We start from the raw sequence: 16,718 nt of genomic DNA, 5'->3' as shown, positions 1-16,718 counted from the left end.
AGGTGAGATGGGTAGGGGAAAGGTAAAAAGGGAAAAGAAAAAAATGTGAGATAATGAAAAGATGGAAATAAAGTGGTTGTAGATGGGGAGGGGAAGAGGGGGTGAAGGGAGGACAGGGACAAGGGGAAAAAATGAGAACCAAGACTTGTCATGTAGAGGTACAAGATCTCAACAATGAATGTAACCGTACTGTATCCCTAAAATGTACCAATAAACTCAATTAAAGCTGAAAAAAAAAGTTTTTCTTCATCTTTGTTCGGTTTTTGTTGATTCTTTTTCCCATAGAAAGGTTTGAGAGAAGAACTAGGTAAGTACATACAGGATTATAAATAAAAGGGAAGAGATTATGTGAGAAAGAATGATTAACAATGTTTACAAATATGGCAGATATGCTTATTAAGCTGTATTTTCTGTTGTTGGTAATTACTTTAGATGAATACTTTCAAAGATTCTATTCTTGAAAAATCAAATTCTAGTTTTGTATATATGGAGGATAGATATTTCAGTCTTTCTTTTCACTGGTTTTTTTTTTGGTACTGGGGATTGAACTTGGGACCCTATGCTTGTGAGGCATGAGGCAGAACCACTGAGCTAAATCCCTGGCCCTGTTAAACTTCTTCAGCCCATTTTCTATTTGATTTGGTATGTTTCCCATAGAAACGATGCTTCAATAATTCCAGAAATTTGGATTCAATCAAATCCATTACAGAATATTATTTAAAGGAAAACTTTCTCACATTTGACATACAAAATTCTCATATTGTATTGTCAACAATAAAAGTAGATACAATTTTTATATTTATTAAACTAATTTGATTAGTGTATGGCCATAGAAACCTATATTCATTTGAGTTCTGGCTGGCTCTAGTTTAATATAAACTGTAAGTTTTCACAATCAATATAAAAAATTGTTTCTAGGCCATTTACACAAAATATATGAACACAAAGCTGCTATTTAATAAAGAAGCAAGAATCTAAAATGCTAAATAATGCTTAGAGCTCAACACAGTCATTTCATAATTTAATGTTTGCCAAAGTAAAAAGTATTTATGCAAAACTTTGAATGTCCTGGTTAAGCATGAAATTAGTATTCAGTAAGACAAAAGCCACAAGAAAAAATGATTTCTTTTAAACAACTTTTCTCACAGAAAAAATATTGAATTATTCAACACAAACACACACACACACACACACACATATTATATAACTCAAATCTTATAATTCCATAGGTATTGACTTAAATATAATTTGTTTTTGGGGGAAATACACTTTTTATTTTATTTCAATTAAATCTTATACTAGGGCCGGGGAATTACCTCAATGGCACTGTGCCTGCCTCACATGCACAAGGTACTGAGTTTGATCCACAGTACCAAAAATTAAATAAATAAATAAATAGTATACTCATTTAAATGTTATGAAATAGTATTGAGATAGAATATATTTACTGAAAGCATATTTATGAACATATACTTATTTAATAAAATATGCTTATTTAAACTTAGTGGCTTTGATGGCTTTAATATTAGGCATTATTATATTGTCAAAATTGCCAAATTCTTGTCTCTTAACATTTTTGCATCCAGAAGATGCAAATGATACTGTCAAATATAACAAAGATTTTAAAATAGGAATAAAATATGCTAAAATATAATAATTATACTTAACATATGCATGGATTTCATTAACAGTGACCTATATTATTTTCCCTCTGGCTTTATCATTTTTAAACATTGTTTTTGTTTACTTATTTTTTTCCTGACAAAAGATCTAACTATGCAGTCCAGGCTGGCCTAGAACTCATTGCGTAGCGCAGGCTAGCTAGCCTTGAATTCCTAATCTTCCTGCCTCAGCCTTCTGTGAACTACCATAGCCAAACTGTTAACATTCTTTTCATTTATATATAACTTTAAATAGCACTCCTATTAATACAAAGCAATATATATTATTAAAATTTGCTTCTTCAAAAATCAAAGTGCCTTCCTACATTAAGTATATAGCTCATAAAGTGGATGCAATAAGATTAAGCATAGATAATCCTCACTGTCTATGAATTGTTTCCAAAATCACTAAAATTTTTTGTACCCCTAAAACCAATTATGTACACATGATGCTGTGACAGTGCTCAACTGATGGCAAATTCTTGGCACTGATTGCTCTGGTTAGTTCACAGTTGACATCAACCTGTGACCAGGTGAAGAGAGTCTGAATTACTTTTTTGGAACCAATTACTGGGCATGCCTCAGTGAAGTATTTAACATTTCTGATTTTCATTTTCCTGTTATAAAACAGAAAAAAGTACCATCTAACAAGATGGGTTTTCTTTAAGATTTTTGATTAATTATCTATTTTTCTATAAGCGTCTCTTAGGAGCAACATTTCAGTATTCACAGTGAATGGTTCTGGCAATTTTGTACTGCATACCTAACACTAATAATGATATATTTCATTTAATTGAGTGTGTATATATTGTATATGTATTTATGTATTTTTCAGGCACACAAAGCTAGAGAATACTTAAACATATATTTAAAAGGTGTAAGTAAAGTAAATTAAACTTTGTTAATGAATGAAAACTACTGGGCAATTATATATGAGAAGTTTTCTGAACACTAATTTCTTAGAACTTTTCTTCAAAAACATATAAAACATATATTTACTCATCAGACAAATGTTGATTGAATCCAGTTACTTGCGATGGCAAATGGATAAATGTTGTAGATTCCACCAAAATGACACTGAAATAAAATTTAAAAATAATTATTTTCAATTGTACTGCAAGAAAACTTAATGCCCACGAAATATCCTCTTTTACTTTTTACATAATTCATCAAATATAATTAGAATCAGAATTATTTTAATTGTAGGTGCATTTTAAAAAATGAAGATAAAAAAGTAAAACTCTTGAAACCATAGACCTAAGCAAGGATTTTCAGAAAAGAAATTCAACTGCATAAGAAGTAACACCAATAATCAACACATAGGAATAGACCAAATTAAAAAGCTTCTGCATTGCAAAAGAAACAAAACAATACAGTGAAAAAACAACCTAAAGAATGGAAATACATACATATATATATATATATATATGTAATGTTCTTATAATGCAAAATCAGGAATGTAATTTACTTATTTAGTTTAGATATTATCTTTCATATTTATGTCAGGTTAATCCTCAATAAAAATTATGTATGGAGGATTCAAACACAACTTACTAGCAGAATATTAATTGGCTAAAACCTTCTTAAAGTATACACCAATATCTAATTATACTTACCCCTCTCTTCCTGTTATCCTCACTACTGTAAATAACTTCTTAAACCCACTCACCCCTCTGTTCAATGCAGAAATAAAAATATCACCAACTGACATTCCTTTATTTCATTTGCTGTTTTATCTTTTTCCTTCTTCCCTACTTTCTAAACTATTTTCTTCCTTTTCCTCTTCTTTTCTACTTCCCTTATCATCTACATCCCAACCTACTTATAATCATTAGTATTTTGCCATTTTCTAGGTTAATTAAAAAAAACTGCAATTGTTAAAACAGATTTTAGATTACATCATTGATATAAGGCTGGTTCTACAGATACTGATGTAAACTCTAGTTGTTCTCTACTTGTAACAGAGTGACCAGGACTCCTGAGTATGCTGAATAGATGCTTCATCACCAAAACAACCAAATCCAAAGTCACATTACAGGAAGACATGCACTAACTAATGAAATCTCAACATTAGCAATCGAGGTTTTCCTACTCTAATCTTCACTGCTCAGCACAAATACAATTGAAAAGTGAGAAAACGATGCAACAAGATACCTCCAAAAACTCTTAAATACCCATCTTGCAGGCACTGAAGAAGATGAAGTTTGAGGCGAAGAACTCAAAAACAATATGACTAAAATATCTGAAGAGACTTAAGAAATTAATTTAAAAATCCTCAAGATTTCCATTGAGCTTATAGAGAATATAAACACAATGAATCTAATTAATAAAATGCTTATGAAGTTTAAGACACAAGCAAGTGTTGACTGAATTCAAGTATACAAGATATGAATGGCTATTTTTATAAACAGTTAGGGATTCTGAAAAAGTGTCAAGAAGAATCCAGGATATGAATAATTTAACTAAAAGTATGACCAATCGGAGAGGAGACTATAAGAACTTAAGAGTGTGATGATGTAGTAGATCATGGACTCAGTTATATCCTAAACAAAATAAAACAAAACAAACAAAACCCCAAAAATGACAGCAGCTGGATCCAACATGTGCCAAATGAATAAAAAAACACAAAACAATAAATTGTGTGAGTTAAGGAAAGACTAGAAGAAGACATCAAAGGTATAATATGTATATACCAAATTCAGAGTAGAAAATTTTCAAATTTTCCGGGGCCAAGGGAAATAATTTAATAACTACGTAAATTTAGCACTCTAAATAGCTATGGGATATATCACAGTCAAAATCCCTGAAATTCAGCACAGAGAATATTAAAATCTGTTATAGAAAAATATCTAGTAACTCATGAAGGCAAGTGTACCAGAATAACAGATTTCTCAACACAAACCTTAAACACAAGGAGAACTTGGAGTGAGGTATATAAAGTCCTAAAAGAAAACAACTGACAACCGAGATCATGAGTTCCTGTCAAATTATCCCTCAAAATAGATGGATCAAGTCTATTCACAACAAAGAGAACCTAAAGAAATGAATGAGTGCCCCACCTGCATCCAATGCACAGGTGAGGACAGGGACAGACCCGCAGAGAACCCACCTCACTCCGACTTACATCCAGTGGACTGGTGAGGACCGGTTAGCTGAGTGGTGAGCCTAACATGGCCCCAGCCTGCATCCAGTGGATTGGTAAAGACTGGTCAGCCATACAGGCACCAATGTAACCTAACCTGCCAACCGTGCTCTCAGAAACCTGACTGTGCCAGTTCCTGGATGCACTGTGCAGAGGCACAGGTGGTCATAAAGGTCATTTTACTGAGCTCCAGAAGATAGAATGGAAGTGAACAACTGCAATAAAGGCACATAAGACCTCCATAGTGGGTAAGTTGGAGGGATCACAACCTTGCATTAGAATGTTGACAATCTTTAGAGAAAAGGCAGAGGGAACCTGTAGTAGAATCTTGCAGAGTTCAACCCTGCAGGAGGTCAGGGAGCACAACTTGGGCCTCACAGGCAGAATTCAGCCTGAATCTCAGGGGTCTGCCATCCTAAAGGATAAAGTTGCAATACTGAAGAGTTTATTCACTATAAACATATTTTGGGCTGCTCCTCTTGATTTAATTCACATAGCTTAAAGGTGATCGCTTAATAACTACCACAAATGGTCAATTTTTAAACTATTTTGATGCCATTGTGTTGCTGATTTTATCAAATGGGCAAAAGGACTATGATTGATTTAATGAGTTGTCCTTTCTGATATTATGAAAATGAGAGTATCTATGAGTCATTAAAGACTCAAAAGCTAAAGTGCAACTATATCAGAAAGATCAAAGTAGTAATCAAATAATTAAACCAAGTAGAGCACCAACAACAAAAATAAAAATGAGAAAACACTTAAATAAGACACAGACATAATTCCAGTTCACCAACAGTAAGCTCTAGGGGAAATGAGCTAGAAAAGTCTGAAAATCAAACATCAGGACATCCTAAAATCATAGCCCAGGAAGTAACAAAAGAGATCAATCAGGCTCTAGAAAAATTCAAAACAGAGTTAAAATCCCAGATAACTACAGAGATGGTGAGCACAATGAAAGACATGAATAGAGACTCTAGAACAGAAATTGACAAAAAAAAATAGATGAGCTCAGGACCATGATAGAAGCCATGAAGGCCCAACATAAGAAAGAAATGGAAACCATGAATGTACAACATAGGAAAGAAGGGGAATCCATAAAACAATTTCAAACAGATATCCGGGAGATTAAAAATTCCATGGAAAGTTTTTGCAGCATGATAAATGAATGTGAAGCTAGAATTTCAGATATAGAAGATAGGCTTGCAGTCAGTGATGGTGAAAAGAGAGGTCTCTTAAAAATAGTAAGGAATCATGAGAAATCGATCCAACAACTACTATATGGTGCAAAGAAGAATAACATAAGACTGATAGGAATCCATGAAGTAGGGGAAAATACAAAACACTTAAAAAAGCTGTTCACAGAATTAGTGACAGACAACTTCCCAAACAGAGGGGAAGAATTTGACATACAGATAAGTAAGGCATATAGGAGTCCAACGAGCAATGAACAAAAAAATCTACACCTAGACATATAATAGGCGAGGTTCAAGAAACTCAACAGAAGAACAAAATGCTACAAGCAGTTAGAAAAAAGAAACAAATCACATGCAAAGGAAAGCCCATCAGAATCACAGCAAACTTTTCAACACAAACACTCAGGTCAAGGAGAGCCTAGAGTGAGGTATTTCAAACCCTAATAGGAAACAACCTCCAACCTAGGCTAATGTATTCTGCAAAATTCTCTTTCAAAATGGATGGGGAAATAAGATATTTCCATGACAAAGAACTCCTGAAAAACTTCATGACTACCAAACAAGCACTCCAAACAATTGTAAATAATAACCTAGAAAAAAGACAATGAGGGTCACAACGCCATGAGGCTCAACAGAGCAAATCAATTAGGCAAGGCAAGAAATGAAATGGAGAGGGGAAAAAATTAAAAAGAGCCGACAATAGGACAATAACACTACAATGATAAATCAATACATATCAGTTATAACCATCAATGTCAGTGGCCTCAATTCACCAATGAAGAGAAACAGACTGGCAGAATGGATTAAGAATCAAAATCCAACAATATGTTGTATACAAGAAACACACCTAGTGCAAAAAGAAACCAACAGACTGAAAGTGAAAGGATGGAAAACAGTTCTCCATGCGATAAGAGCCCAGAAAAAAGCAGGGGTACCTATTCACAAAGTAAATTTCAAACCAAAACTGGTTAAGAGAGACAAAGAAGGCCACCAAATCCTTTTAGAGGGAACAATACAAGAGGAAGAAATGACAATCATAAATATATATGCACCAAATATTAATGCCTCCAACTACATAAAACGGATATTGAAGTATGTGAAAAATCAAATAAGCACTGATACAATTGTAGTGGGAGACCTAAATAGCACACTATCACAAACAGACAGATAATCTAGACAAAAAATCAACAATTAAATACTAGAACTGAACCAAGCTTTTGAACATATGGACTTAGTAGAAGTCTATTGAGTGTTCCAGCTCACAAAATCAAAATATACATTCTTTTCGGCTGCACATGGGTCATTCTCCAAAATAGACCACATACTACCACTTAAAAAAGATTTAAATAAATGCAAAGGAATCGAAATTATTCCATGTACATTATCAGAACATAGTGCAATTAAGTTGGAGATCAATAGCATAAGAAACCATAAGAACTTCACAAAGTCATGCAAATTGAACAACACTCCTGAACAATCAATGGGTCACAGAGGATATTAAAGAAGATATTGGACAGTTTTTACAAATAAATGATAATGCCAATACAACATAGAGGAATCTTTGGAACACAATGAAAGTAGTTCTATGTGGAAAATTCATAGCAGTGAATGCCCACACTAGGATTACAGCGTGAGCTCAAACAACCTAATGATAAGTCTTAGGCTCCTACAAAAAGAAAAGCAAGAAAAACCCAAAGATTGTACAAGGGAGGAAATTATAAAGAGCAGAAATCAATTGAATGGAAACTAAGAAAATGACACAAAAAATCAATGAATGAAAGACTTGGTTTTTTGAAAGAATAAATAAAATTGAAAAACCCTTATGCAACCTTGTCAAAAAAAGGAAAGAAAAGGCTCACATCCATGCAATTAGGAAAGAAAAAGGTGAAGTCACAACAGATCCAGTAGAAATCCAGAGGATCATCAACACCTACTTTGAGCCAGGCATGGTGGTGCATGCCTATAATCCGAGCACTCGGGAGGCTGAGGCAGGAGGATCGCTGTGAGTTCAAGACCAGCCTGGGCTACATAGTGAGTTCCAGGTCAGAATGAACTACATAGTGAGACCCTGTCTCAAAAAACCAAATTAAAACAATATCTACTTTGAGAACCTGTACTCTAATAAAATGGAAAACACAGAAGAAATGGACAGAATTTGAGTTAATTATGAAATGGCAAAGTTGAACGAAGAAGATAAAAAAATTCTAAACACCCCAATTACAATCAGTGAAATTGAAAATGTAATTAAAAGTTTACCAATGAAGAAAAGTCCAAATCCTGTCGAATTCACTGATGAATTTTACAAAACATTTAGAGAAGAACTACTGCCACTACTCTTTAAACTTTTCAATGAAATTTAAGGGGAAGCAATATTTCTAAATTCATTCCTGGAAGCAAGTGTTACTTTGATTCCCAAACCACGGAATGACCCAACCAAAGAACAAAACTATAGGAGAGTCTCTTTTATGAACAAACATACAAAAATCCTTAATAGGATACTGGCAAACAGAATACAGAGGGACATCAAAAGATCATATACTCTGACCGAGTTGGGATGGTTCAACATATGTAAACCAATAAATGTAATATACTATATTAACAGAGACAAGGAAAAAAACTTATGATCATCTAAATAGATGCAGAAAAAGCATTCAACAAAATTCAATACAGATGAAGAAAATTGGAATAGATGGTCTTTATCTTAACTTGATAATGGCAATCTATGAAAAACCAACAGCCACCATCATATTAAATAGCCAAAAACTAAAAGCCTTAACGTTAAAATCAGGAGCAAGACAAGGATGCCAACTATCACCACTCCTCTTCAATGTAGTTCTGGAAACATTAGCCACAGCAATTAGACAAGAGAAAGAAATTAAAGCAAAAAAGATAGGAAAGGAAGAAGTTAAACTGTCATTATTTGCTGATGATATGATACTCTACATAGAAGACCCAAACAAACTCTGCCAAAAGACTTCTAGACTTAATCGACACTTTCAGCAGAGTAGCTGGATAAAAGGTCACTCAAAAATCAATAGCCTTCTTGTACATAAATAACAGACTCACTGAGAAAGAAATTAGAGAAACAATTCCTTTCACAATAGGATAAAAAAATGAAGTATCTAGGAATCAATCTAATGAAAGAAGCAAAATACGTCTACATTAAAAACTACACCAGCACTCTGAAAAAAGAGATCAAAGAGGATATAAGAAAATGGAAAGATATCCCCTGCTCCTGGGTAGGAAGTATCAACATAGTGAAAATGGTCATACTACCAAAACTGCTACACAGGTTCAAAGCAATGCCAATTGAAATTCTACTAGTATAGGTCACAGAACTAGAGAAAATAATTCAAAAATTCATTTGGAACCAGAAGAGACATAGAATAGCAAAAGACATTCCAGGCAACAGAGACAAGACAAGGGGGTATAACAATTCTCAACTTGAAACTATACTACAAAGACAGTACGATAAAAACAACATGGTTCTAGCAAAGAAAAAGACCTGAGGAACAGTGGAATGGATTGGAAGATTCAGAAACAACTACAGATGTATTCACCTACCTCATCTTTGAAAAAGGAGCCAACCATCCTCACTGGAGGAAAGGTAACCTCTTTAATAAATGGTGTTGGAAAAACTGGATTTCAACCTGCCAATATTCAAACTAGACCCTTATCTTTCACCATTCACTAAACTAAAATCCAAGTGGATTAAAGATATAAATATTAAAAAAAGAGTCACTAAATTTGCTGGCAGATAAATTAGGCAGAACTCTTAAAGACATTGGCATAGGAAAAGATTTTATGAACAAATCCTCAGTAGCACAAGAACTAGCACAGAGGATGAATAACTGGGATCTCATCTTATTAAAAAGCTTCTGAATTGCAAAAGAAACCACCAACAGAGTTAAGAGACAACCTACAATTTGGAGAAAAATGTTTACCAGCTGCTCCTCAGACAAAGGACTATTATCTAGAATATATAACGAACTCAAAAAATCCAGGCCCCTCAAGTAAAAAGACCCGATTCAAAAATGGGTGTCTGAAATGAACAGACATTTCTCAGACAAAGATGTAAAAGCAGTAAATAAATATAAAAAATGTTCCACATCACTGGTCATTCAAGAGACGCAGATGAAAACAACACTGAGATTCCACCTCATCCCACAAAGAATGGCTGCTAACAAGAAATCACACAATAACAAATGTTGGCGGGGTTGTGGGGAGAAAAGAATCCTTCTCCATTGTTGGTGGGAGTGCAGACTGGTGCAACCACTATGGAAATCAATATGGAGATACCTCTAAGAGCTTGGACTGGAGGTTCCATTTGACCCAGCCATCCCTCTGCTGGGTATCTTTCCAAAAGAACTAAAAGAATCATATCACAGTGATATACGTGCACCTATGTTTACAGCAGCACGGTTTGTAATAGCTAAAATTTGGAAACAGCCCAATTGCCCAAGAGTTGTAGATTGGATATAGAGAATGTGGTTTTTCTATAAAACAGACTACTACTCAGCCATAAAGAATGAGAAACTAGAGTCATTCGTAGGAAAATGGATTCATATTGAGGACATACTCTTAAGTGAAATAAATAAGACACACATGTGTAAATACCAAATAGTTTCTCTGGTGTGAAAAACTAAAAGTGTAAATAAGATCCAAATGTTATAACTGACAATGTGAAATAGGAAGAAAAGCACTAAAGGTGTAGGGGAAGTAGGAAGGGTAGGGTAAAGGAAATAAGGAAAAAGAAAAAATATGAGAAAATGAAATAATGGAAACAAAGTTTTTGTAAATAGGGAATAGTAGAGAGGGTGAAGGGAGCACAGGGGTATGGAGAAAAAATGAGAACCAAGACCTGTCATGTAAAGGTAGAAGACTGCAGTGATGAATGTAACTGTACTGTATACCTAAACTCAATGAAAAAAATGCATGAACAATTCAACACTGCAGAAAATACTTATAAGGAAACCTACACAGAGACTGATGCCGACATTATCAAACCATCCAAAGAAAAGAACATATCAAACTGGAAAAGTAGTTAAATAATAAAAAATTATGCACTGTAAAATAATGCAATGCCAAGATTCAGTAAATACCTTTTCATAATAATATTCAATATTAATGGTTTTAAATCTATAATCAAAAGAGTGACTGGCAGATTAAATGAAAATAAAAACTCAACATGTATTACCTAGAAAAGCCATAGACCTCTTCCAAAAAATAACACATAGTTTAAAAGTGAAAAGATTGAAAGTCATACTTCATGCAACTTAAATTTAAAAGAAGTAAGACCAGCTATTCTATTTTTAGACAATTCAGACTTCAAGTAAAGTGATCGAAAGAGACAAAGATGGGCGCTATATCCTGATAAAATGAACAATTCAATAAGGAAAGATGAAAATTATCAACATATTTATACCAAAGGTAGCACACTAAATCTTGCAAAAGAAAATTTCATATGTATGAAGCTCTGGAAGAAAAGTTTTCTATACTTTACCCATGTTCTTAGACCTTGTGGGAGAATGATATTAAAAATGATAAGATTATTTAATGTGGTAGAGGAAATTTCAAGGCAGCCCAATATTCTAGTTGTGGCATGAGTACTACATTCTACATTTAGCCAGATTTATAGTGAAAATCAGGAATAATCAGCAGCATCAGATGTGAGAAGTTCACAATTTCATTAAAAAAGTATGTGACTGCAAAACTGGGACAAAGGATAGCACAGTAACTGAACGGTTTAGCATGAAAAAGAAGTCAATGGCTGGGCATGGTGGCACATGACTATAATCTGAGCACTTAGGAGACAGAGACAGGAAGATTTCCCCAAGTTCAAGACCAGCCTGGGCTACATAGTGACTTCAAGACCAGGACGAACTACACAGTGAGACCCTATCTCAGAAAAAAAAGAGAAGAAGAAGAATCCAATGACTTCCAATTAGGAAAGTCAGAAAGCCGACTTACAGGCACCTCAGGTATCAGCAAGAATTCACTCTGCAGACTTAAAAAAAGTTTTTGTAAATAGGGAAAGGAGGAGGGGGTGAAGCAAGGGCAGGGGTATAGGGAAAAAATGAGAACCAAGACCTGTCATGTAAAGGTACAAGATCCTAATGATGAATGTAACTGTAGTATATACCTAAAATGTACCAATAAACTCAGTGAGGAAAACAAATTGTAAAGCTTCAATTTGAGAAAAGAGCCCCAGGGCCCCCTATTCAAGAAGGACTACCTGGAAAATTGTTCCCCTGTGTTTTGTTTAGCACTGCTCAACCTTTTGGGCATTCAGTGACCACTTTAAGCATAATTCCTGTTATTACTCAAGTTGTCAGCAGACCTTACTGCTATATATGTGGTACTAGTTTTATGGGCATGCAGAATGCAAGAGTTGTGGGGTCAAGGAGATTTCCACCCAGATTTTAGAATAAGGCCTCAGAAGGGCCGGGAATTTAGCTCAATGGTTCTGCCACCTACCTCACAAGAAGAAGGCCTCAGAAGCAAGGCAGTGTATCCCCTGAGAGGACAGCACATGAAGCTAAAAGTAAAACTGAGACCCTAGGAACTTACAGATGTCCGAAAGAAAGGAACATCTGTTAAGGAAACAAGTAGGCAGTAAATAGATTTACCCTGAGAGAGAGCCTATGAGGGCTTCACATGGCAATACCATTGGGTTGGACCACACAAGCCTTTTGGCGCTCATATCTCACTACAAGTTGTCCCAGGTGCTGCCTGTGGAACTACAGAGGTTAATGTTTCCCCTGCCTTTTGTCAATATTACTTTGGTCTCACTCTAGCATTTCTTTCTATGCAATTATTTCGCTCTTTTGGAATGGACATATTCACCCTGTTCCTTGTATGTTGACAGTGTTTAACTTTCTTTATAAGTTTTATAGGGCCTCACAGGTAGGAATTTGGCTTAAGTCTCAGAAGAACCTTTGGACTTTCAGCAATGGTGGAACTGTTTAGATTACGGTGCCTCTTAGAAATGTACTAAGTGTATTTTGCATAAAGAGATGAAGATGAATCTTTCGTGGGTCAGGGATAGGATGCTATTGTTTAGAGCTAGAAGGTCCCCCAGAAGGCTCACACACTCAGATGGTGGACTTTTCAAGGGTAACTGGATCATGGCAGCAGTGCAAGTTATTTGTTGTAGAAGGTGGGGGCTGGTTGGAGGTGCATCACTGTGGATGTAACATGGAAGAATATATCTACCTCCTCAGTACCTCCCTTCAATTTTTGCTTTCAGACTGCTATAAGATAAGCAGCTGTCCTCTACCCAGGCCCTTCCACCATACTGTTGAGGCGTTGGAGCCAGCTGACCACATACTAAAAAATGTGGCTCAAATTAAACGATCCCTCCTTTAATTTGTGGGTATTGGGTATTTTGTCCAAGCAGCAAGAAAACAACTAAGACACCACAATCCCAAATAAATAACCTAATAATCCATCTCAAAGTTTTATAAAAAGAAGGGCAATATAGATGTAAAACCTATATAAAGAAAAAAATATAAAATTCAGTGCAAAAATTATTGAAATTGAGACAAAAAATAAAAAGGATCACGAATCAATAACTCAGTTTTTAGAAAAAGTTTTAGCCAAACTTACCAAAGAATGGGGGAAAAAGACTCAAATGCAATTAGAAATGAAAAAGTTGAAATCACAATGCATACCATCTAGATCCACAGGATGGTTAAAAATCTGTTTCTAAATTAATATTTTAATAATTTGGAGAGTCTACAAGAAATGGATAAAGTCCCAGAGACATACAAATTAGCAAAATAGAACCAAGAAGATAAGGAATCTCTGAGTCGACCAACAGCAGTGAATGAAATTGAGGCAGCAATAAAAACCCTACCAACTTAGAAAAGCCCAGAAACAGATTCTCCACTGAAATTTACCAGAACTTCAGTGAAGAACTATCTGAAATACTCCTCAAAGTCTATGAAATTATAAGAGAAGGAACTCTACCATATTCACTGCTTGAAACTAGCATTATTCTGACACCAAAACCAAACAAGGACTCAATATATAAAGAAAACTATAGGCTCATTCCTTTAATTAACATAGATGCATGAGAATGTAACAAATCACTGAGAAGATCATATACTATAAGTTAGCTTCATTCCAGGGATTCAGGGATGGTTCAATATATGTAAAAAAAAATATCGAAATATACAACATAAACAAAATTAAGTATAAAATTCACATGACAATTTCAACAGATGCAGAACAACTGTGTGATTTATTCCAACATCCATTTATAGCAAAATCCTTGAGGAAAATGTGTATTGAGCTATTATACCTCAAACTGATAAGTTATTTATGTCAATCTTGTTGCCAACCTCATACTAAATGTAGAACAATGAAAGCATTCTCTAAAAAATGTGGAGCAAGAAAAGGATATACACTCTCCACACTCCTGTGCAATACAGTATTCAAAACTTCAGCCAAAGCAATCAGGAGAAAGAAAAGGGATATGAATAGGTAAAGAAGAAGCAAAACTATCCTTATTCACACATGACCTGTTCATTATATGACACCAAAAATTCCACCAGGAGACCCTTAAAACTAATAAAAAAAATGAGCACAGTGGCAAGATATAAAATAAATACATAAAAATCAATAGCATACCTATACAAAATAAATGAACCTAGGATTTAGCTCAGTGGCGCCACAACTGCTTGGCAAGAGGCAAGGTCCTAAATTTGATTCCTAGTGTGTGTGATGGGTCAAAGAACCTACTGCGAAAAAAAGTCAGGAAAACAACCCCATTTGTGGTTGTCTTGGAAAATTTAAAAATCTAGAAATTAAACTAAGTAAGGAAGATAAAGACCTCTAGCAAAAACTACAGTACTCTATAAAAAAGAGATTGACCAATATGGCTGTCCATTTCTGTACAATGCCAACTCAACACAGTAAATTGGGATGACTTTTGCCAAAGTTGGCAGCACCATTAAAGTTTCCCAAAATTCAATTTATATATATGTATATACATATACATATATATATATATATATATATATATATATATATATATATATATATATATATATATATATATATATATATATATATATATATATATATATATATATATATATATATATATATATATATATATATATATATATATATATATATATATATATATATATATATATATATATATATATATATATATATATATATATATATATATATATATATATATATATATATATATATATATATATATATATATATATATATATATATATATATATATATATATATATATATATATATATATATATATATATATATATATATATATATATATATATATATATATATATATATATATATATATATATATATATATATATATATATATATATATATATATATATATATATATATATATATATATATATATATATATATATATATATATATATATATATATATATATATATATATATATATATATATATATATATATATATATATATATATATATATATATATATATATATATATATATATATATATATATATATATATATATATATATATATATATATATATATATATATATATATATATATATATATATATATATATATATATATATATATATATATATATATATATATATATATATATATATATATATATATATATATATATATATATATATATATATATATATATATATATATATATATATATATATATATATATATATATATATATATATATATATATATATATATATATATATATATATATATATATATATATATATATATATATATATATATATATATATATATATATATATATATATATATATATATATATATTTATATTTATATAAAAAGACTAATAATAGTATGTTAGGCATCGATAGCAGCAAGAGCTTTTCCAGGTTCTGCAATCATCTGAAAAAAATTATAGACATTCAGCACATTCCATTAAAAACAAAACAAAACAAACAAAAAAAAAAACAAAGAAAAGAATAATATCCGAAAAACAGCAAACAAAGTTCTGTTGCTGTTGTGATATTGGGGACCATTTTTTTATTAGCATCTTAATCATCATCTGGAAAGAGACTATTCTAGAGTAATATCATTAAATGTAGCTCTGATAAAACACGGTCCCTACTACGTATCATAAAGCAGATGCAAGATAATTTACATTCATAGAGGTATGATACAGTACCGTCCTACATCAATAATACTAGAGTCAGTTTTGGTTTGAAATTTACTTTGTCTGCAAATAAGATTGCTACCCCTGCTTTTTTCTGAGCTCCTGTCACATGGAGAATTGTTTTCTATCTTTTCACTTTCAGTCTATGGGCTTCTTTTTTGCACTAGGTGTGTTTTGTATACAACATATTGTTGGATTTTGCTTCTTATTCCATTTTGCCAGTCTATTTCTCTTGATTGGTGAGTTGGGGTGCCATTGACATTGCTGGTTATAACTGATATGTACTGACTTATTATTGACATGTTATTGGCCTTTTGCTGACTCTTTTTACTTTTTCACCTTCTCCTTTTAATTTCTTGCCTTGCCTATTTGATTTGCTCTGTTGGTCCTCATTTTTTATTTTTTATTTTTTTCCATGTGTACAGGAGTAACGCACTGTATTGAATATGTAAGGTCATATCTACATGGGTTTGATTACAGAAACTAATAAAGTATTCTCTAAATAATGAAAAAAAGAATAAGATA

The 16,718-nt window shown here is 32.7% G+C and overlaps 1 protein-coding gene across 1 annotated transcript in view; it reads right to left on the bottom strand.

The window, feature by feature from the left end:
• The window catches only part of Cfap47 (cilia and flagella associated protein 47), a 423,126-nt gene that overhangs the window by 231,176 nt on the left and 175,232 nt on the right, over nt 1-16,718 (bottom strand). The window contains exon 40 of the mRNA XM_033760546.1: nt 2,661-2,738. Coding sequence (XP_033616437.1) covers nt 2,661-2,738 — 78 coding nt within the window. The remainder of the gene's footprint in view (nt 1-2,660; nt 2,739-16,718) is intronic.

This window comes from Fukomys damarensis, unplaced genomic scaffold, assembly GCF_012274545.1.
Source record: "Fukomys damarensis isolate Sample0158 unplaced genomic scaffold, DMR_v1.0_HiC HiC_scaffold_39, whole genome shotgun sequence".
Classification (NCBI taxonomy): domain Eukaryota; kingdom Metazoa; phylum Chordata; class Mammalia; order Rodentia; family Bathyergidae; genus Fukomys; species Fukomys damarensis.
Note: the sequence above shows the minus strand (reverse complement) of the source record. Positions and strands in the feature narration are given on the sequence as shown.